The sequence below is a fragment of the Sturnira hondurensis genome, unplaced genomic scaffold (genome assembly GCF_014824575.4).
Source record: "Sturnira hondurensis isolate 20B ecotype Veracruz unplaced genomic scaffold, ASM1482457v3 Scaffold0022566, whole genome shotgun sequence".
NCBI classification, from domain to species: domain Eukaryota; kingdom Metazoa; phylum Chordata; class Mammalia; order Chiroptera; family Phyllostomidae; genus Sturnira; species Sturnira hondurensis.
The window spans coordinates 8878989-8899823 of record NW_028095197.1 but is presented as its reverse complement, the minus strand read 5'-3'; the positions used below and the strand labels follow the sequence as shown (position 1 = coordinate 8899823).

At 52.3% G+C, this 20835-nt stretch overlaps 1 protein-coding gene across 3 annotated transcripts in view; it reads left to right on the top strand.

Annotated features, from left to right (window-relative positions):
- SHB (SH2 domain containing adaptor protein B) overlaps positions 1-6021 on the top strand; it is a 126827-nt gene extending 120806 nt beyond the window's left edge. For all 3 annotated transcript variants that reach the window (XM_037036196.1, XM_037036197.1, XM_037036198.1), the window contains one exon: positions 5198-6021. In XM_037036196.1, the coding sequence (XP_036892091.1) occupies positions 5198-5381 (184 nt within the window). In that variant the 3' untranslated portion in view covers positions 5382-6021. The remainder of the gene's footprint in view (positions 1-5197) is intronic.
- The last annotated feature ends 14814 nt before the right edge of the window (positions 6022-20835 follow it).

The window sequence follows — 20835 nt, the reverse complement described above, 5'->3', positions numbered from 1 at the left end:
CTGGCTCAGGGTAGACCCTCCCTAGATAGCTTCTGGGTGGATGCATGGACAGACAATGTGCCCAGAGAGGGGCTGGGTTTGGCCTGCTGAAGAAACTTCGCAAAGAGCAGGCAGGGTTCTTGACCTCGGGAGCTCACAGAGCTGCAGGGAAGCCAAGTCTCAAGGCAGAAAGAGCCCAAAGGGTCACCTGGAGCCACCTGGGCCGGTGGCTGAGCAAGGGAGATAAGGCTGCCGTGGTGCTGCAGGGCCCCGAGTGCTTACCATGAGCTAAGAAGAGCACAGGCTTAAGGGGCAGGCAGGCACAGTGAAATCCTGGCCCCCCCATGCCCTGCAGGGGGCACACAACCTCCCTGAGCCTCACTGTCCCCATCTGTGAACAGTGACAGTTAACCCACTCAGCGACATTGCTATGGACTTCAGTGAGGCACAGCGGGGACTCAAGCAGTGCGGGTGTCGTCCACCCCGCAGTGGCAGTGGGGAGCCGAGGGGCAGTGTTCTGGGGCATCTCAGTCAAGAGGGCATCTCCATCCGGGGAGTGGTGCCCCACCCACCTTTTGGCAGGGATGAGCTGGGGAGATAGCTTCTGTGTGGACTCCTGTGACGGAGTCCTAGGCACTAGTCCCGGAGGGCACATAAATATTATATGCAAGTATTTTTAAGTCATTTCATCATGAAAAAAAGCGATTTAACATAACTATTACCCAGGATTCTTCATGAAATATGCATCAAGCAATTAGGTCTAAAAGCGAGAGGTGAGGCCTCGCACCCTGCTCGGGCCGGCAGCTGCGGGCTGAGTGATGTTTTATTAAAGCCTGTGATTATGAGGCGAGGCGGGGCCTGCTATTAGGCCCTGCGCGCCAGGCGTGTTTGATAGTCCTGGTGATGAGGAGGTGCTTCTTGTGATGATAATGAGCAACCCGAGCACCACGACAGCCCCCGCACCCCTAGCCTCTGGGGGCCTTACAAGGCTCATTAGAAAGGTCACCCACCAGAGACATCCCTAATTGTGACTTTGCTCTCGCAAGATGTCCTATCAAAGGAGACAGGGCTGACTCGGGAGCTTGGCAGGTGGCGGCAGCCCCTCGGACTCCCCGGGGACTTGTACCTTTCCAGAAGCAATGATGGGGAGGTGGGGTAGCCTGGGACTTGGGGCCCCCGGGTGCTGGCCAGAGCCCAAGCCCACCTGGCTGTGTGTGCTGGGCCCGAGTGTTGCCGTCTCTGAACTCAGTTTCCACCAGAGCACCCCAAGAAGGCGAGAGCAGATGGCCCCCAGGCTGCCCCGCCCCGGAGGCACTCTGTCCAGAGCGTCCCGTGCGTGCTGGTTATCTGATGTGATCTCAGTCCTTCCCAGAAATTTTTATTTTTTCCTCTTTTTATGCTTGATGTCTGCAGTGTAGAATTGGGAGTCATTAAAGCCATCCCTGTAGCTGTTTTTAAGTATTCAACTGCTGTTAGGTAGCATCTCGTGGCGACATTGTGCTCAGGATATGTTATTACAGCACACCTCTCGGGTGTGTTGTGACAAGGCCTCCCCCGACCTCTGCCTGAGTCGGGGTTTGACAGACACTCTCCCACAGAAAGCCTGCTCGCCTCTCAGAGCCCGCCAGCCCCATGGGAGGGGTCACCACCCTGCCTCTGAGGCTGGGCCTCCGCTGGTCAGGACATGCCATCCTCAGTCCCTGGGATGGCCTCTCACTGCCAGCTGCCTGTGCCCCGCCATCAGCCCAGCAGGCTCGGGGCCGAGCGGTCCCTTGGTCAGGATCTAATGCCTCTGGCTCCCCACCCTGCTGAGGGCTAAGTAGGACCCTCTCCTGGAGCAAGATGGTGCTGAGGCCCGGAGCACCGGCTCTGGGGAAGCCCTGCCAGCGAGGGAGACAGGGGCACCACTGCTGCTGGTCGCTGTGTGGCATGGGGTCAGCCCCCGTCCCCCCACCCACCCCCCACTGAGCCTCTTACTGTCAGCACAGGCCTGGCTCACAGCAGTGCTGAGCCCAGGGGGAGCACCATTCTTGCAGGGGGGTTTCCACTGTGAGGCCCAACTCTTTGGCCTTTCTACCTCTTTTGGGAAATGGTCATGCCATAGGGTCAGACTGGGGGTCACAGGGCCTGAGTTCTCTCCCTTGGTCTCTAAATGTCATGACCAGCCCGCCCCCTTGGTACCACCAGCACAGTTATAAACCAGCTTACAAGTGCAGGGGGAGCAAACAGTGGACCAGGGGAGTTGGGAGGGACAACGGGAGGTGCTCACAGCCGTGTTGCCTCGCAAGCCCTGCTGCTGAGGTGGGACCATTGCCATGGCATCTCTAATACCTGGTGGCCGTTTGGAGCCTGTGGCCTGGGAACAGGAGCCTCTGCTTCCACCTCTGGCTCTGTCAGCTGTTGCCACCCTCCCAGCCCACTGCCCTTGCTGGCCGTTTCAGTAACAACCTGTATGAAAATGTCCTGTTAATCCACACGAGTTACTTTCCTCAGTGTCCTGAAAAATTAAAGCAGTGCTTCCTGCAATGTCACACCCGGGGTGCACACAGAGCCTTGGCATTCAGACTCTGCTCACAGCCAGCCACTGTGATCCTGTCTTACACACCTTGCACCCCCAGTCGTAGCTCTGTGAGCTTGTGGTCTGGCACCCTGTAACAGGACTCAACTCACAAGGGGGAATTGAGGAGCCTGAGGCCACGCCTCTCCCTACCTCTGCCAGTTCTTACCTGCAGCTCCAGCCCCTGCACTCCCCACACCTGCCCCTAGTGGCCTCTGAGAACACCAAGTTTCTTTTAACTGTCCCGCGCTTTCTTAGCTTCGTTCAAGCAAGTACGGTCCTTCTAGGCCAGCAGAGAGCAGCGATCTCTCCAGTGTGGTGGGTGGCTGAGCTTTCACTCCAATGGCTCTACGTTTTTCACTTCTTGCACACACCATTTCCCTTCTAACAGCTTAAGCAAGTGCGCCTCCTGCTCCTCAGACGTGTTGAGGCAATTCTCGAATGAAATGACCCTTCACTGAGGAGCAGAACTTGCCACAGGCTCTGTAATTAGAACATTGTCAGCCTTTAAAAATCTTGATTTAAATTTCAGTTCTTTATAGGAATTATTCTCTCTTGAAACATAATTGCTCTCGAAACGATTTCCTTTAAGCCGAGGGTGACATCTCTAAGTACGCTGTTATGAGCCGATGAATTGCTCGGCGCCTGCACTCCATTACGCGTTTGCTCTGCCCATTTGAAAATGGTCCGGGAGTCCAAACTGATGTGTTAAGAGAAGGGGTGCTGGTAAGCGAGGGGAGCCCAGTCCTGACTGGGACAGGTGTGTGTGAGCCCTCCAGTGGCCCCGTGAGAGCAGCCAGAGCCAGAAGAGCTGAAGCTTAGAGAGGAGCCCTGAGTCCACGCAGAGCCCTCCGCCTCACCTGGGGAGGGGCCTGGCTACAAGTGACCGGTGTCGGGAAGACAACTTGGAGAAGGCAGCCGGAGTCAGAGCCCCAGCTTTTCTCACTAAGTGACAAACTCTCAGTATATTGGACTATGCTTTGGAAACCACAAGGGAGGCGGCGAAATCATAAGGGCCAGGCTCAGAACTGAGCGGGCCGGAGAAGGGCCACCTGGGCAAAGGCAGGTTGACAGAGGGTGGAGGGATCTGATGCGGCCAGGGCCGGGGGCGGGGGGGTGCATGTGAGAGGTCCCCTAGGGGCAGGCGGAAGCAGCATGGCTTTGCCCTCGTGAGCCGTGCCCCCCTCCCCACCCCCAGCAGGCTGGTGCAGCCAGGCGGCTGCAGGGGTCACAGGGCACAGAGCTGTGCGCTCATCTCCAAGGAACCAACCCACTGGCCTTTTCAGCAGACGCTGGGCTTGGTGGACACAGACCCGGCTGTGTGGAGTTCTTGGGAATTGGGAAGATGTATACTGGGCATATATCCTCCCCATTTGCCATTGGCTGAAACTAACCACATGGGTACAGTGGCTCCAAGGGAGGCTCGGAAATGTAGCCCCTGCTGGACAGCCCCTTCTCGGTTACAGTTCCGTGCTGCACTGAAGGGCAAGCATCAGTTTTTGGAAAGTGGCTCACCTGCCATCCCTGCCACACTCTGTGTCCCCATCTGTAAACTGGGGGTGATGACCTCTGTCCTGCCCACCGGTCAGGGCATCAGGACTCACACTTCGTACCTTCCAGGTGTCAACATAAAAAACGCCCAAGCCTATGAGAATTTTTATGAGATTGAACTAAACTGATGACAAACGCCAGGAAGCAAAGTCTCAACAAATTGAGAGAACAGCAGTTATGCGCCTTATTTTATACATTACAGTCAGAGGAAGGGGCATAAAGGGGTCACGTGAAACCCATCGGTGATAGATTACGGAGGCGGAAGGAGGCAAAGGTGGGAAATCTCCGGGACTGGATGAAAAATCAAGTAGACACATTCTTTTACATTTGTAGGTGTAGGAGAGTTAACAGTCAACAATTAACACAGTCACAGTGAGGGGATCTGTGGTCTCTGCTCCGGTGCCAGGGCTGCCCCTTGAGGGGTCCGGGGAAGAGGAAATTACTTTGACATTATGAAGGTGCATGATCTTCGATGCAAAAGGACAGCTGACAGGCTCCCACCCCAGGACATGACCGCCTGCTATGAACTGCTTCTAGTTCAACAGCTTTGATTTCAGACTGTCCTGGGCGGACTTTGGTCTCTGAGTTCGTAAGGCCACCACACTGGCCTCCTCTGAGCTCGTCAGGTTTCGCCTGCGGCCCCCTTTTCACCCGCACAGACAAGGATTAAATACTTGACCACATAAGTAACCGGAAGAGGGGCCAGGGTCTTGGGGTCTGCAGACGCCCTTGCCGCAGTGTCTGCGGCTGGTTCCAGGTCTGATGCTGGCACTGGGGGAGCTCCTGGTGCAGCTGTGTTTGGGCCAGGCCTGGGCTTTGGTCCTGGCTTGGAGAGCTGCGACTCACGGCAGCTCCACGGTGGGTTCCCCTCTGTCCTGGGCAGGAGGACTCCTTGCACCTGAGTGGGAATTTGGCTAGAGGGACAGTTCTCCACGGTAATAGGTATGAATATATGACATGTCCTTGTTCAGAGCTCAACCCAAGGGGCTGAGAAATTGCTCTTCTGCCCCTCAGCCCTCCCAAGCCTGTCCCCTCCTCCTGACCGTGGGGTCCATCGCCTTGGCCTTTGCCATTCTGCAGATCCTAACAACCTCTGCGTTTTGTTTCCAGGAGCAACCAGGGCTTTATGCACATGAAACTGGCCAAAACCAAAGAGAAGTACATTCTGGGTCAGAACAGCCCCCCGTTCGACAGTGTCCCAGAAGTCATCCACTACTACACCACCAGGAAGCTGCCTATCAAAGGGGCGGAGCACCTGTCCCTCCTCTACCCCGTGGCTGTGCGGACCCTGTGAGCGGACCAGCCTCGCCCTGCTCTGCGACAGGGCCCGGAGCTGGAGGAGCCGGAGCCCCGCCAACCGGCCCAGCCGGTCGCCAGCCGCCAGCCGCGTCCAGTTCGTGTCGTGTGTACGGTGCCAGCACACCACTGCATGTCTCTAGAAATGCTGTCGCCACTGCAGGGGGCTGGAGACGGCCTGGAAAAGACAGAGGGATGGCCCACTAGCCACCCCAGCCCCCACCCTCACCCCCTCCTTGAGTTTCTGTGAATTAAAATATTTGCAAATCCAAAGAGATGCCTTCCAGGATGAACAAAGGAGAGCCGCTCCGAGGGGCGAGGGGAGGGCGGGGTTGGGGGGGAACCCCCTGGGTTGCCGCTCTTTGTTCTCCGCCTGCGAGAATCCCATCGGGCCCCTGGTGCTGGGAGAGCCCGGAAGGCCCCCGGTGGCCTGCCTCCTCTCTGGGGTGTGTGCTTGTGTGTGAGTGTGAGCACATAGGTGAGAACATTGTCACACACAGATGTGAGTAAGCCCACTAACCCACCCACTCTCAGTCACTCATTGTACTCATTAGATCTTCAAGGAATCATTGTGCGGTCAAAAAGAGGATTGAATTATTTATGAATAGGGTGTGTAAATAAAATAGTCATTTAATATATATTCTTAGCCCTTTTTTTAACATCTCTACACCAGAGAGGGTCTCTGAGGGGGCTGTGCTTACCTGCGGGTGTGTCTCCTGGGCCTGTGCGGAGGGAGGGAGGGAGGGAGGCAGAGGCAGTGGGTGGAGCCGGGTTTTCTTTGTCCCCCGAGAATCAACCTGCAGGAGAGGCAACAGTAGCCTCAAATGTCAACCCAACAGCCAGGCTCTACCTTCTGCCCACAGCAGCCCAGTGGTGGCAGGTTTGCGTTAAACCCTCAGGTGCACAGCACCCAGCAGCCTACAGAGGACTCTCCCCATTATTTGGTCCCAGCCACCCTGTGAGGCATTTAACGTGTGGATAAAGGGGGCCTCAGAGAGGGGTAGTAACCTACTTGCCCAAGGTCACCCAGCTCACAAGCAGGGGATGCTCTTGAACCCATACCGGCAGGCTCCATGGCCAGCGCGTTGGCCCTACGTGACCTCACTGTCACCCTGCTCCGGGGGAAAGGCACGTCCGGACCTCTCATGGCACACGTAGCCCCATCGGTCAGCCACACACTCAGGGCGGACCCTTACAAGGCCACGAGGTGGTGGTTATTCCACTCCCCTTCCTTTCCTACCTACCCACCACCACACTAGAGCTCACTGCGAGTGGGGGAAACAGAAGCATCCCACCCAGCGGCCTGAAAGGTGTGGCTTCCGTCACTGAAGAAGGTACAAGGGACCCAGCTACCACATGAGTTTCTGGTTTCAGCACCTTCACCAAGCACATGTCCTCCTGCCTGCCCCGTTGGTCTGCAGGGAATGGAAGTTTGGTAACGTGTCCCCAGCATGAGGGGCCGAGTTTGAACTTCACCGGCAAGTCTAGACATTTGGCACTGGCAGGGCTTCGCAGATGCTGTAGGCTCCCTGCTCAGATGAGGAGACAGGCCAGCGAGGGACGAGACGGGATAGAGCAGAACTAAAAGCCGTGTTCCTTTAAAGGTGGCTGCGGTGGATTTCCCTGATCTGTGGCCAAAGCTGTCTCTCAGTGACCAGCCTTTCTGTCCCGTCAGCCTCTTGGGCCATCCTTCTGGGGCCTTGTCCATCAGCCTAGGTGGCCGCCAGCTCCCTCACCTGGGGATCCCACAGACCCATATACCTCATGAGTGCCACGTTGGCTGTGGTCCGAGTCCAGTCTTCCAAAGACGCGACCTTGACCTTTTGCCTGTTTTGCATTTTCTGAAACATCCTTTGAAACAAGAAAGTACCTGACTGATTCATCACTTCTTCCTCCCCCCTCCTCCTCCTTTTTTATGTTTATTTTATTTTAATTGTTGTTCATGTACAGTTTTCTGTCTTTTCCTCCCAGCCCTCCCTGCCTCTCTCCTTTTTGTAAATGAGAAAATGAATGAAGAGGTGGCACTTAACCAGACAAGTGCCGGGAGAGTCCAGGTCCCCAGGACCTAGTTAGAGGAACCTGGGAGGCAGCCCCCGGAGCCAGGGCTGGGGGAGGCTTCGCATCAGGTCCTCTTCCACCAGCAAGCCCGGATTTCTTTGCAGAAAAGGCTCCGTGCCTGCAGTCTGGGGAAAGCGAGGCCGCTTCTCCGTCTGGCCTTGCCTTCGCTCTTTTTAAGGGGTCCTTGCCTCCATGGCCTCAATTTCCCCCGGAGGCCCAGCCTCCAGCTCCCCTCAGGGACTGAGGCTGGAGGAGCCAGCCTACAGGATGGGAGCTGCTAAAAGGAATTTTTTTCCTTAATTTTATGAGCCTCTCCCTCCTCTTCCTCTCATTGTGGCCGTTTCCTCTGTCAGCGTGGATTCATGTTTTCTTGGACATCTAACAATTGAAACAGCTTTTTCCCTTTCAGAAACACTCATATTCAGGTTACTGGTGTTAGTTTGGTTTTTGTTTTGGCTTTTTTTTCTTCATCTGCTGCCAATTAATGGGCGGGAGTAGTGGGGGGAATAAGCTGGATTTTTTTGAGGAGGGGGGGAAAAAGCTCCCAGCCACACAATACTCCGCCCGCCCTCGGCGTTTTGTCTCCGAACACAGCCTGCAGCCACGGGACTTTTGTTCCCCTTTCTTTTCCTCCTTTGCTGGCTTCATTGTTGACCATAAGGACCCAGCCTCTTCAGCGGCTGTGCCCTTGAGCTGTGTCCTTGAGCTCTGAGGAGTCAGGGGCCTTTTTGGCACCCCCTCCTCCCCCAAGAAGCCTCCACAGGAAGAAAGGGGGCTTTGTGGGGAGAGAGGGCGCACCTGCCCGTCAGTGCGAGGGTTCCGTCGGAAAAACCGCAGATGCTAACAGTCCCCTCCTGGAGCGGCTCACAGAGCAGCCCCTCTCGGGGGAGGGGAAAGGCTCCTCCCAGGGCATCTCGGCTGGTCCTTCCGCAGCGCGGTGTGAGCCAATGGCCGCCAACAGGTGGCGCCCTTGCCCTACTCTGCTTCTGCTGCAGTCGCAGGGCCCCGAGTGTCAGTTTACGATTTTGAACACCGAGCTCAGGCTGGCTCTCCAAGACACTCTCGGAAGTGGCTGATGTCACTTGGCCCAGGTCCTCGCAGGAACAGACAGCCAGGCTTACTCTCAGACGCCGGGGACAGTGCATGCAGCAACCAGACCGGAGGGGCAGGCTGGCAGTGGAGGTGGCCCACGGAGCGTCCTGGTTGGATCCAGGGAACTGCCTGATCTCTCCGCCCTTCCAGCATCTGTTAGCAGCAAAGAGCAAATGGGGCAAGTTATCCAGAGGGAGCCAGCACGACCCAGGGCCTTGGACGTGGGGAGCACCTTCCAGAAACCCAGTGGGACCCACTCGGGCATCCTCTGACAGAGTGGCATCCCTCAGCCCCCGTCCGCTCTCCTCAGGGCTGTTGTATCAACCGAAAAGTTGTTCTGTAAAGCTCTAAATCTGTTTGATAAGCTGAATAACGATGTATAGTTAACGTGAAGCTTTTAGTATACAAGTTTCTTGTTTAAACGCAGCTCACTGAGCACACATGTTTTATTTCTTTAAAGTGCAATCGTGTGCCCCAGGAATCTAGTCTGATTGCCTTCCACTTGCGGAGGCTGAGGTTCCGCCATCACTCCCCAAAGGTGGAGAGTTACATGGAAAAAAAGGAACCTTCCTGATTTCTAATTAGGAGATAGAGCCCTAACGAGCTCGTTAAGTGAAAATGAATTAATCTGTGCAGCAAGCATTTGTGGCATGCCCACTGGTGCTGGCGTTGGTGGACACAGAGGAGAACGGGACCCCGCCCCTACACGCAGAAGCTTCCAGCTGCAGGGGCAGGGAATAAGCAGGCAACTACTGGCCATACAGAGTGGGGCCCAGGGGGCCGAGGGAGCCCAGAATGAGAGGGAACCGACTCTGCTTGCAGTCTCCTGGAAGAGTTGGGCCTCACACCAGGAAGCAAGTCTTGTTCTCCCCGAAGATTTTGGGAGATGCGTGCGTGGCACACGGTCGCGCATAGTGCCCTAACACCATCATCATCGTGGCATCTGAATGTAGCCCGAGGCGGGAGGCCCAAGGGTCCGAGCCCGTACCCCTGGCTCACACAACTGAGCAACTGAGGATGCACCGCATCCCTGGCAAGCCAGGAAGCCTGCTCTGGAGTGACCCCCAATCCCCACCTCACTCTGAAGGATCTCACTGCCTCTCCTGTCCTTTCCTCCCAGGGAGGTGCCCCCCCCACCCCGACTCTGGCAGGCCCCTTTCTCCCTGACTGCCCCCAGGACTCAGGCTTTGCTTCTCCTCTCTCTATTCCAATGACCCAGAATCCATACCTCCAACACCCAGGCCCCTCAAGCACCACCCCAACCCCCTCCCCCACCCCACACAAACACAGGGCTTGCAGCCCTAGGATGCCTGTGTTCAAGGGGGGCAAAGCCCTGGCCTGTTCCTGGGCAAGACCAGTGCACTGTGACCAGGAACTTCCTGCAGGGAAGGGAGAAAACATCTCTGTGTCTCTGGTAGTCACCTCTAAACTCCTATTTTATGTTCTAAGGAGTTCTTTATTTCTATTTCAGTTCAATTTAACAAACACTGAGCATGCACAGGGGCCTGGGATGAGCAAGCTGGTGACTTGGAACGAGAAGTTGAGCACAGGAGACATCTTCCTCAACCAGAGTCCGCAGGCAGTGGTGGGTGGCCAGATGCCCGTCCCATTGTCTCAGCAGCGCCAGAAATGAGGCTCAGAGAGGTACAGGGCCTGGTTCAAGGCCACATAGCAAGTCCTTTCTCCATATGCCCCAGGTGTCTGAGGGTGGCCATCTCAGAGGATCCCCTTAGCCAGTACAGCTCTAGGAAGACAGGTAAGGGTGGGGATTCATCTCAGAGTTTAGAAGCCAGTGATTTTTCACCGGCTCCCTCCTCAGTGGCAGCATTTCAGGACTGCAGTGACCGGTGTCCTGTCTGGTTTGGGGGACAATTTTGAAGGGGATATGAATCTGACTGGGGAGCAGGGCATCACCAGTGTGGTTCTGGCGCCCTCATGTGGTTCTCTTCAGTATTGCATCCAGCCCCCCGGGGGATAGTAGGGGAGCTCCAAAGTCCCTTGAGGCTAAGAGTGGGAAAAGGCAGAAGTATATAAACAGATAACAGTTACGTGGCCGACCAATGACAGTTGTGGATGATGGGTGCTGAACTGAGGTAGGGGAAGCAGAGAAAGGGACAGAAGAAGTGACATCTGAGCCGTGTGTCACATGCAGGGAGTAGGGGCATCCCAGGGAGAGGAACTGGTCTAAGTGAGAGCTGGGAGGCGCTACTCCGGTTCCCAGTCCAGGGCCAACAGCTGTGCCCTGCAGCCCCCCATTCAGGCCCACAGTCCAGGCACGTGCCCTGACTGGGAATTGAACCTGCAACCCTTTGGTTTGCAGGCAGGCACTCAATCCACTAAGCCACAACAGCCAGGGCACTATCTAGTCCCCTTATATACTTTTCTTTATCCCTTTAGCTATGTGTGGGAGGACTCTTAGCTTATATACGTTATTTTAAACAAAATTTGGCTTACTCTGAGTTTATATACTTTCATACCCTCCATTTTCCACTTAACATACTGCTATCTGCTTTTCCTTAATGTTACTAAGTCTTGATGATATGACCTTCTTTTTTCTTAGCAGAAGGATATTCTACTTTAATTTAGTAACAATTTATTCAGGTTTTTGTATCACCATCTCTGCAGGGAGTGTCTTTGTTCAGAAATCAGTACCCGTATTTCTGGTGGTGTTTTTCCCTTGAGGAGAAATTCACAGAAGTGTCATGACTGGGTCAGAGGGAAGGCACCTCGGGAGGCGCTTGCCTTCCAGAGAGGCTGATTCATCCTCCACCCCATGGCCGGGAGTACCCCCCAAGGAAAACTGTTGGGTTACATTTGAGGACAGTCAGCAACTCAGACCTTGCTTAAGAGGTGAGGCTAAGCAGTTTCCTTTCATCAAAGGCAGCCCAGGTCTGTGGGGGCAGGACCAGGAGGTGCCTGTGGGGTTTCTGCAGGCTGGAGGGGCTTTCCGGACGCAGGACTCTCAGTGCCAGCACTGCCATGGTCCTGAGCAGACCCCAACAGTTGGTCTCCTCAGCGGCCAGCCCCTGGCATGACCCTGAGCAAGCCCCTTACCCTTTGCCCCTGTGAGGGCGACATCCTGGGCTGGGAGCAGGGGATGGAGGACCCAGTGAGGGGCAGAGGAGCCCTGCCCTCCTGCAGTGCAGGAGGGAGGTCAGAAGAGGGACAGCTGTCCCCCCTAGGGGAGTATGGGAGGCCCTGGCTCAACAGCCTCACTCCATCCCTTCCAGCTATTCGACCTGGGCAAGGCACAAAAACCTGTTTCCTCCACTGCAAAGTGGCGCAGGACCTCACGGGGTCATTGCAAAGACGGCACTCTGTGTTGGGCGGACGCCCTTAGCTTTGCCAAGCTTCAGACAACATGGGTTAGGGGGAGAACAAGGTTGACTTTCACAGGAAAGGCAGAGGTCATTACAGCCACCGAATTCCAAAGGAAGGAGGGTCTGGGATTCCCAGAGGCCTTCCTGTGGGAAGTGAAAGTGGAGTCTATAGATAAAAATGGTCCTGGTCCCACTGAGCTTCTACAAAGTAGGGATCACAGATTAAGATTCTTTTCCTCTCTGGACCAAAGCCCAGAGCTGGTCTCTCCATTCTCTTTGTTCTTCTACCCAGGCGTCTTTTGACATTCCATCTTTATCTGTTATTTAAATTAATGCCAGCATGCTGCAGTTATTTAAATAATAAGCATCTGTTGTGTTTCTGTTTAAATAATTACATTGGTTCTTTATTTCAATATTAAAACCTAGTTATTGTCTTTATTGTTTATCTGTGCAGTGTCTTTAGTGTTTAAATATTAAACATGCATTAATTATTTATTGTTGGTCTCCACTCGCTAGAATGTCACGAGAATGTAGATTCCTCCCAAGCAGGGATCTAGCAGAGCTCCAGAAACATAGTAGGTGCTCAATAAGAATTTGTTACATGATGCGAAATTGACGAAAGCTCCCGCGTACAGCCAGCTTGCTGTGCCCCGTGCACGCACTGGTCTCCCACAATGGAAGCCCACTGTGCAGACGAGAAACCCAGGCCCAGAGGGTGCAGTGACTGTGAGGAGAAGCAGAGGTGGGGGCTCAGAGCTCATGATCCATACCCCCCACCCCAAAAGACGGTCACAGCCCACAGTTGTGGGCAGGACCTAGAGAGAGCTACCAAGTCCCTCTTTCCCCAGGAGCAAAAGAGAAAGGTGACCCCCAGAGCTTTGGGGGACCCAGCCCCTGAGTTCCGTTGCCCACTCCACACCAACCAGGACAGTGAGACCCTGTCTAGCGGGACGTGCCACCTTGGGGAGCCTCCCTTGGGGACTCAGAAGGTGGGAAGATGGAGACATTGGGGCTCAGAGCAAGGAATGTTGTGACTCGAGGGCACCACCAGGAAGTGGTGGGTGCAGGGTCCAAACGGGGGTGCCGGCTGTGGGACCCTAGTTCAGGGTCGCCCACCTCGGTTCACCATGAGGTTCACACGCGCCTCTTGTACAATATGAAATCCCAAAGCTTCCCTCTTGGAGATTTTTTTAGAAGATTTTATTAACTTTTAGAGAGAGGGGAAGGAATGTAGAGAGGGGGAGAAACATCAGGGTGCCAGAGAGACGTCAATAGACTGCCTGCCTCTCACAAGCCCCCAACCTGGGACCTGGCCTGCAACCTAGGCGCATGCCCCGACTAAGAATTGAACAGGTGACCTTCCAGTTTGCAGGAGGATGCCCAGCCCACTGAGCTGCACCAGTCAGGGCCCTCTTGGGGATTTCAATTCAGTGTGTTTTGGGGGGATGTCAGGAACCTATACAGTATCTGTGACAAGCTCCTCAGAGGCATCTTATAATCAGGGAGTTGTGGTAAAGGGCTAGTCTGTCTGCAGCCCTGCAGCCTGAACTTTTCCCCAAGTTCAAGGCCCCAAATATTCAACTGTGCTTCTGTTCTCAAAAACAGTGGAGGTGGTGGTGTCCCAGCCTCACCTCTCAGTAAGCAGTAAACTTGAGCAGGTCATGGTACTTCTTAGAGTACACAAATTATGTGAAAATCAGAGGAAATGTCTATTCAACTGCTTGGAAAACCCAGAGTATTGTGCAAATGTTGGATGTTGTTTTATTGACTCAGCCCTTGCTAGATAAAAATGTTTGTATTTCACAAGTATGTGTCACTTAGATAGCAAGTAAGGTGTCCCACAATCCCACCCAGAAGTCAGCAACTGTTCCCAGCCCTGAGAACGACCAGAGAGACAGGCTCTGTCTACAGGTGTGCCTGGGATAAAGGCAAAGTTGGAGAACGGGAACAAGGTCAGGGAAAATGACAAGCCTGGTGTCTCCTTCTTTGCGCACTCCTTCCCATCCCATGCTTTCCCTAGTGCCCACCTCGTTTAAATCCTAGTCATGCTTTGTAGGTCCTCTTCCAGGCAGCCTTCCCTGATTGCAGCTAGTGCATATTTCCTCTCTGTGGACACGCAGCACTTGGTGTGTGCCTGTTTCAGCACTGACGGTTTCTCCTGAGGACTGGACCCATTTCCCCTGTGGGCCACAGGCACCTGGGTTTCAGGCCACCGTTGTGGGTCAGGACATCAATTTAGGGCTGTCGTTTCCCAGAATTGCCTAAGAATTGCCTGGGGCTTGCGTTAAATGTAGACAGGCCAACTGGCATCCCCCCGGAAACCCTGATTTTGTAGCAGGCTGATTTGGGACTGAAGATCTATTTTTTAACCAAATTCCCAGGACCTAGAATCTAGCTCTTCAACCTGCAAAGTGCATATAATTCAGCTGGTGACCTGGTTAAATACAGATACTCATTCACTGTGTCTGGGTCAGGCCAGGGAGAACCTCTCCTAACAGGCTCCCAGGGTGAGCCCTGCACTGCGGGTCTAGGACCTTGGCTGCTTGGACAAGTGCAGGCGACTCTTGTTTTTACACATATTTATTGACTGGTTTTAGAGAGAGGAAGGGAGAGAAAGACTGAAACTCCCATTTGTTCTTCCACTTACTTATGCATTCATTGGTGGATACTTTTTTAAAAAAGATTTTATTTATGTATTTTTTAGAGAGAGGGCAAGGGAAAGAGAGAAAGAGAGGAACATCAGTGTGTGGTTGCCTCTCTCATGCCTCCCACCGGGGACCCGGTCCGCAGCCCAGGCATGCGCCCTGACTGGGAATAGAACCAGAGACCCCTTGGTTTGCAGGCTGGTGCTCAATCCACTGAGCCACACTAGCCAGGGCCATTGGTTGTCGTTATATGTGCCCTGACCTGGGATCAAACCTGCAACCCTGGGGTATCCGGATGGCACTCTAAGATACCAGGCCAGGGAGGTGATTCTTATCTTTAGGCAAGTATTTAGTGCTGTTTGCAACCTCAGCACACCTGGGAGGTTTTAAAAATTACCGCGGCCCAGGTCCCACTGCAGACTAATTAAGTCAGAATCTCTCAAGTTTTGTTTGCTTGGTTAGTTTGGTTTTTAAAGATTCCCAGATAATTCTGTTGTAAACAGGCTTAAAATTCACTCTCCACCAGCATGAAAATAAATTTATGAATAAAAGGAATAGACCTTCTCACAGGCTTGTAGGATATAACCTTTGACTCAGTTATCTGGGTTGTGTGTGCAGATGATGTGAGTTGCTAGATCGGTGTGAGTTTGAAAATGAATGAAGGAGAAAGGAAGCAGGCCCAGGAGTTTACCGACCAGCTGCAGGCATGGAAGGAATTCAAGGACACCCTGGGGGTAGAGGGGAGGAGGGTGGACCTCGTAGAGTGGGTCACGATCTGCAGCATCAGACCCTGAGGTCAGGGTCAGGAAAGCAGTGAGACGGACGCTCTGTGTACGTGAAGGGTGAAGAGAAGGCAGGGCCTACCAGGCACGGAGGACAAAATGTATGCAGTTTATGGGTGTGTAAAAGGCGGCAGCAAGTTCGTGGAAGGGAACCAGCAGTGCTGGCCTCAAGGCTGGAGCACGAGGATGGCGAGGGGAGTGGCAGAGATAGGCGCAGAGAATTGCAGGGGCCTGGGAAATCGTGAGCTGAAGAGACAGGAAGGTCGTTGGCCACTTGCTAGGGAATGACCTAAGGTGACTCTATTTGGGCAGAGCCACTCACAGCAGTGAGACTTCACCGGCAACTTGCAGAGAACTGTTTTCGTGGACATGAGGGCCCATGGGGTGTGAAGACACGAGACAACTTCCTAGGAAGCATTTGGTGGGAGGGGAGTGGAGAGTGCTTCACCCAAAATCCACCAGCAACACTGCCACCCTCTCCACCACCGTTTCATTTGGGCCCAGCACCCTTTCTGCCAAGCACTCGGTTGGAAGGCCGGAAACAAGTCCCGCAGCTCTGCACAGTGCGCTGGGTAAGAAAAGACTTTCCAGAGGAGGAGGCAAAGGGCCCTGGAGAGGTAACAAGTTTGCCATAGTGACGGCAGGGAAAGACTTGAACACAAGGATTTGTAAAACACTGAGAGACTCGACATGGCCGAAACACAGAATGTAGTTGGGAGTGAGGGGGGCTAATAGGCAGAGGCACCAGGACAGAGCCCTCACACCAAGTTAAGGAATTTGGATGTATTGGAGAGGCAAGAGGAAACCACTGGCGGCCTTTAGGCTGAGGAGCAAAAAGGTCAAAGCTGGGTTAGGGGACACGGTCTGACAGCTGGTATGGAGGCTGCAGGCACAGTCGAACCTGTGTTCCAGTCTCCCCTCTCAAACAACCCGTTTTCCAAACAGCCTCCCAGAGAGAATTAAGTTCAAGAACCGAAGTTCCACTGTATACAGAACAGCTGAAAAGACTGAAGAATGAATGAAAGAATGTGTGCATGTGCAGGAAGACACATCATAATTCAAACGCCAGAGGTTTGAATAGAGAATCTTAGAAGCAGCAAAATAGAGAATCTTAGAAGCAGCAAGAGAAAAGCAGTTAGTTACCTACCAGGGCACGTCCATAAGACTGTCAGCGGATTTCTCAACAGAAACTTTGCAGGCCAGAAGGGACTGGCATGAAATATGCAAACTGATGAAAAGCAAGGACCTACAATCAAGATTAGTCTACCCAAGGCTATCATTAAGAATTGAACAAAAGATAAAGAGCTTCCCCGACAAGAAAAAGTCAAGGGAGTTCAGCACCAGCAAACTGGTATTAGAAGAAACGTTGAGGAGGAGGGCGGGGTGGGGGGAGCAGGAAGCAAGGAGAGGGAAGAGAAGAGGAAGGGGAGGAGGGGGAGTGGAGGGGGAGAAAGGTAAAATAAATCAATAAAATGGCAATAACTACATACCTATCAATAATTATTTTAAACGTAAACAGATTAAGTGCTCCAATAAAAAGGCAGGGTAACCAGCCCTGGCTGGTGTGGTTCAGTGGATTCAGCACCAGCCTGTGAACCAAAAGGTCACCAGTTGGCTTCCCAGTCAGAGCACAGGCCTGGGTTGCAGGCTCGGTTCCCAGTTGGGGGTGTGTGAGAGGCAATCACACATTGATGTTTCTATTCATCTCTTTCTTCCTCCCTTGCCCTCTCTTTAAAAATAAATAAATAAAATCTTTTTTTAAAAATGGGTAACCAGATAAGAAAACAAGACCCATACACATGTTGTCTACAGCAGACCCAGATCACGAGACACAGACTGAAAGTAAAGGGATGGAAAAAGATATTTCATACAATTGACATGGAAAAACATCTGGGGTACAATACTAATAAGAGACAAAATAAACTTTTTAAAACCAAGACTATTAACAAGAGACAAAGAAGGACCCAGCAACTCCACTTTTGGGTATTTACCCAAAGAAACCCAAAATTCTAAATCAAAAAGACATATGTACCCCATGTTCACTGCAGCATTATTTCGATAGCCAAGATATGGAAGCAACCTAAGTGTCCGTCAATAGACAAATGGATAAAGAGGTGGTACATATATACAATGAAATATTGCTCAGCCAGGGGGGGAAAAAGAGCAAAATCTTGCCATTTGTGACAATATGGATAGAGCTGGATGGTATGCTAAATGAAAAAAGTCAAACAAATACCACACAATTTCACTTATATGTGGAATCTAAAAAGAACAAGACAAAATAAATGAACAAACTCATAAATGCAGAGAACAAATGGATGGTTACCAGGTGAAGGGGGATTGGGGCTGGGTGGAAAAAAAGAAGGGATTGATATAGGGAACGTAGTTATTACAACATTATTGTATAATGTTGTAATAACTATGATATCAGTGGAACTAGACTTACGGGAGAGGGAATCGCTTCATAGGTTGCGTGTCTAACCAGTATGCTGTGTACCTGACACTAACATAACATCGAGGGTCAACTGTAATGAAAAATGTAGGGGAAAAGAATGGGTGGATATGGACAGAGAAATGAAAAGCTAATTTTATGATAGCCTGAATCAGAAAAGAGAGGGTTTTCATTTCCAAACTTTTTTTCCCTTTAGAATCGTTTTTTAAAATATATTTTATTGATTATACCATTACAGTTGTTCCATTCCCCCCCTTCATTCCTCTCCACCCGCACACTCCCTCCCCCACCACTCTCCCCCCTTAGTTTATAACCACGTGTCTCAAGTTCTTTAGATTCTATATTTCCCCCACTATTCTTGCCCTCCCCCCTATCCATTCTCCACCCACCATCCATGCTATTTTCTGTGCCTTCTCCCCCCTCCCCTCCTCCCACCCCCGTGTTGCTTACCCTCCATGTGTTCTTCATTTCCATGCTTCCACTCCTGATCTAGCTGTCCTCTTGGTTTGCTTTTGTTTTAGGTGTGGTTGTTAATAACTGTGTTTGCTGTCCTTTCACTGCTAACATTTTTCATCTTATTTTTCTTATGTAAGTCCCTTTAACATTTCATATAATAAACGCTTGGTGATGATGAACTCCCCGAACCTGCCCTCATCTGAGAAGCACTCCATCTGTCCCTCCATTCTAAATGGAAGTTTTGCTGGATAAAGCAATCTTGGCTGTAGGTCTTTGGATTTCATGACTTGGAATACTTCCTTCCAGGCCCCTCTTGCCTGCAAGGTCTCCTTCCAGAAATCTGCTGACAGTCTGATGGGCACTCCCTTATAGGTGACTGTCCCCTTATCTCTCTCTGCTTCCAGGACTCTCTCCTTCACTTTAGTCCTGGCCAATGCAATTATGATGTGCCTTGGTGTGTTCCTTCTTGGGTCCAACTTCTTTGGCACTCTCTGAGCTTCCTGGACTCCCCAGAAGTCTATTTCCTCTGCCAGACTGGGGAAGTTCTCTTTCATTATTTGTTCAAACAAGTGTTCCACTCGTGGCTGTTTCTTTCCCCCTTCTGGTACCCCCATAATCCGGATGTTGGAACGTTTAAAGATGTCCTGGAGGTTCCTAAGCCTCTCCTCATTTTCCTGAACTCTCATTTCCTCATTCCTTTCTGGTTGGATGTTTTGTTCTTCCTTCTGGTCCATTCCATTGATTTGAGTCCCAGTTTCCTTTCCATCGCTATTGGTTTCCTGGACATCTCCCTTCATTTCAATTAGTTTAGCCTTCATATGTTCCTCTAATTTGTGACTATAATCAACCAGTTCTGTGAGCATTCTGATAAACAGTGTCCTGAATTGTGCTTCTGAGAGGCTGGCAATTTCTCAGTCGCTGAGAGTTATCGGCTCTGGGACTTTCAGTTCTTCTTGTGCCATCTTTTGGGCTGTTCGTGCCTGTTACGTAGCAGGATCGGATCCCTAGGCGTTCACCAGAGCAGGGCAACTCAGTCGCTGGGTTGTGACGCTGTATGTGGGGGCGGGGTCAAAGAGGAACAATGGCATCCCGTCTGCCGCCTCCTGCATCACAGCCACAGGTGCCGCAGCTGCCACCGTCACCGGGCCCACATGTTTCGTCCCACTGCACAAGTGTGCCACCGCCGTCAGCCCTCGCCCCCTGGGGCCTGCGTGGCCCATCTCACTGTGCTCGAATGTGTGACCTCGGTCAGTCTGCCCCACACCCTGACTGGGTCTGGGCCACTTGCACGCCTAGGTCGGGGGATCTGTCCTGGCCGACCCTGCTCTGCTGCTGGCTCCGCCCCTCTTACCTTCCCCGTTGATCGGTTAGAAGTAGTCGGACTTCCGTTTAATTCAATTTTCTGTCCTTTGGCTGTGTCTTTGTTCTCCAAACCTTTTGTTGTATTCAAACTTGGTTGTGGGAGAAGGCACAGTGTTTCCACCTATGCCTCCATCTTGGCGGAAGTCATTTCCAAACTTCATGTGCCCAAGAAGTTTGCACACCAATTACATGCCAGGTGCATGTCTGACAGTCAAGATTTGCACTATCAGACCCCTGCACTATCAGAAGTCTGCACACCAATTACATGCCAGGAGCATGTCTGACAGTCAAGATTTGCACTATCAGACCCCACCACGAAACCTTTACAATCTTATCTCTTGAATTAGGACTTTCTCCATGAGTTCAAATTCCACTCATTCATCCTCCAAGGCACCGTTCAAACACCTCCTACCTTATAACGTGTGCCTGGTTCTTTCTCAAACAGAATGGTCCCTCCATGCTTCTGAATGTTCAGTCTTTTATTTTTATATCCTTCATTCAATTCTAAGCTCCCCCAAGGGAGCTGAGGCATGGACAATGGCACACAGTAGGTACCTCGGTAGAGTGTTTGCTGAAATTAGGTAGCATGGTCTCCCACATCCCAAGGTAAAGTACAGCAGGCCAGCTCAAGCAGACCACACAACGTTCTGGAGTCACTATCTACCCAGTGCCCTTGGGGGGGAGTGGGCAAAGAAAGCCACCCTCCTAAAGCACATACACACCCGAATGCTTCACCCAGTGCAGGTGCCTACAGGCCTACACTTCACGTGTTTGACGAGCCTTCTGAAGAGCCTCTCCTCTCCAAACCGACCTTTCTGTTTCCTTTAAACCCTCATATCTGCGTGCCTTCTAGACCATTACTCCCAGCAATTCTTACAAAAGCACGTTACTTTTCAGACAGGTATCTGGGGCTCAGGGATCAGTGACCTCTCCAAAGTCACTCCCAGAAAGTGTCAGAGAACTATTACCTGGCCTCCACCTAACTGCTAGTGGAGTCCCAGACCTGCAGGGTGTCTGATGTGGAGAGGAAACCGGTTTCAAAGTGATATAAATGTTCTAATGCACACACAGATGTTCCGTAAACTGTGGTATTGGCAGCTGACAAAAGGACACTGGGAGGGTTTGATGAAACTGACCAAGGCTAGAAAAGGGGGCTAGGTGGGGTACTTTCAGGTCTTTAAGGCAGCCGTTTGCTTGCCAATCACAACGACCAATTCCCACTGGTTCTCTCGCAGACTGCACAAGAGAGAATGCGTTGGCTGTTTCAGGCACGGCGAGGCCACCG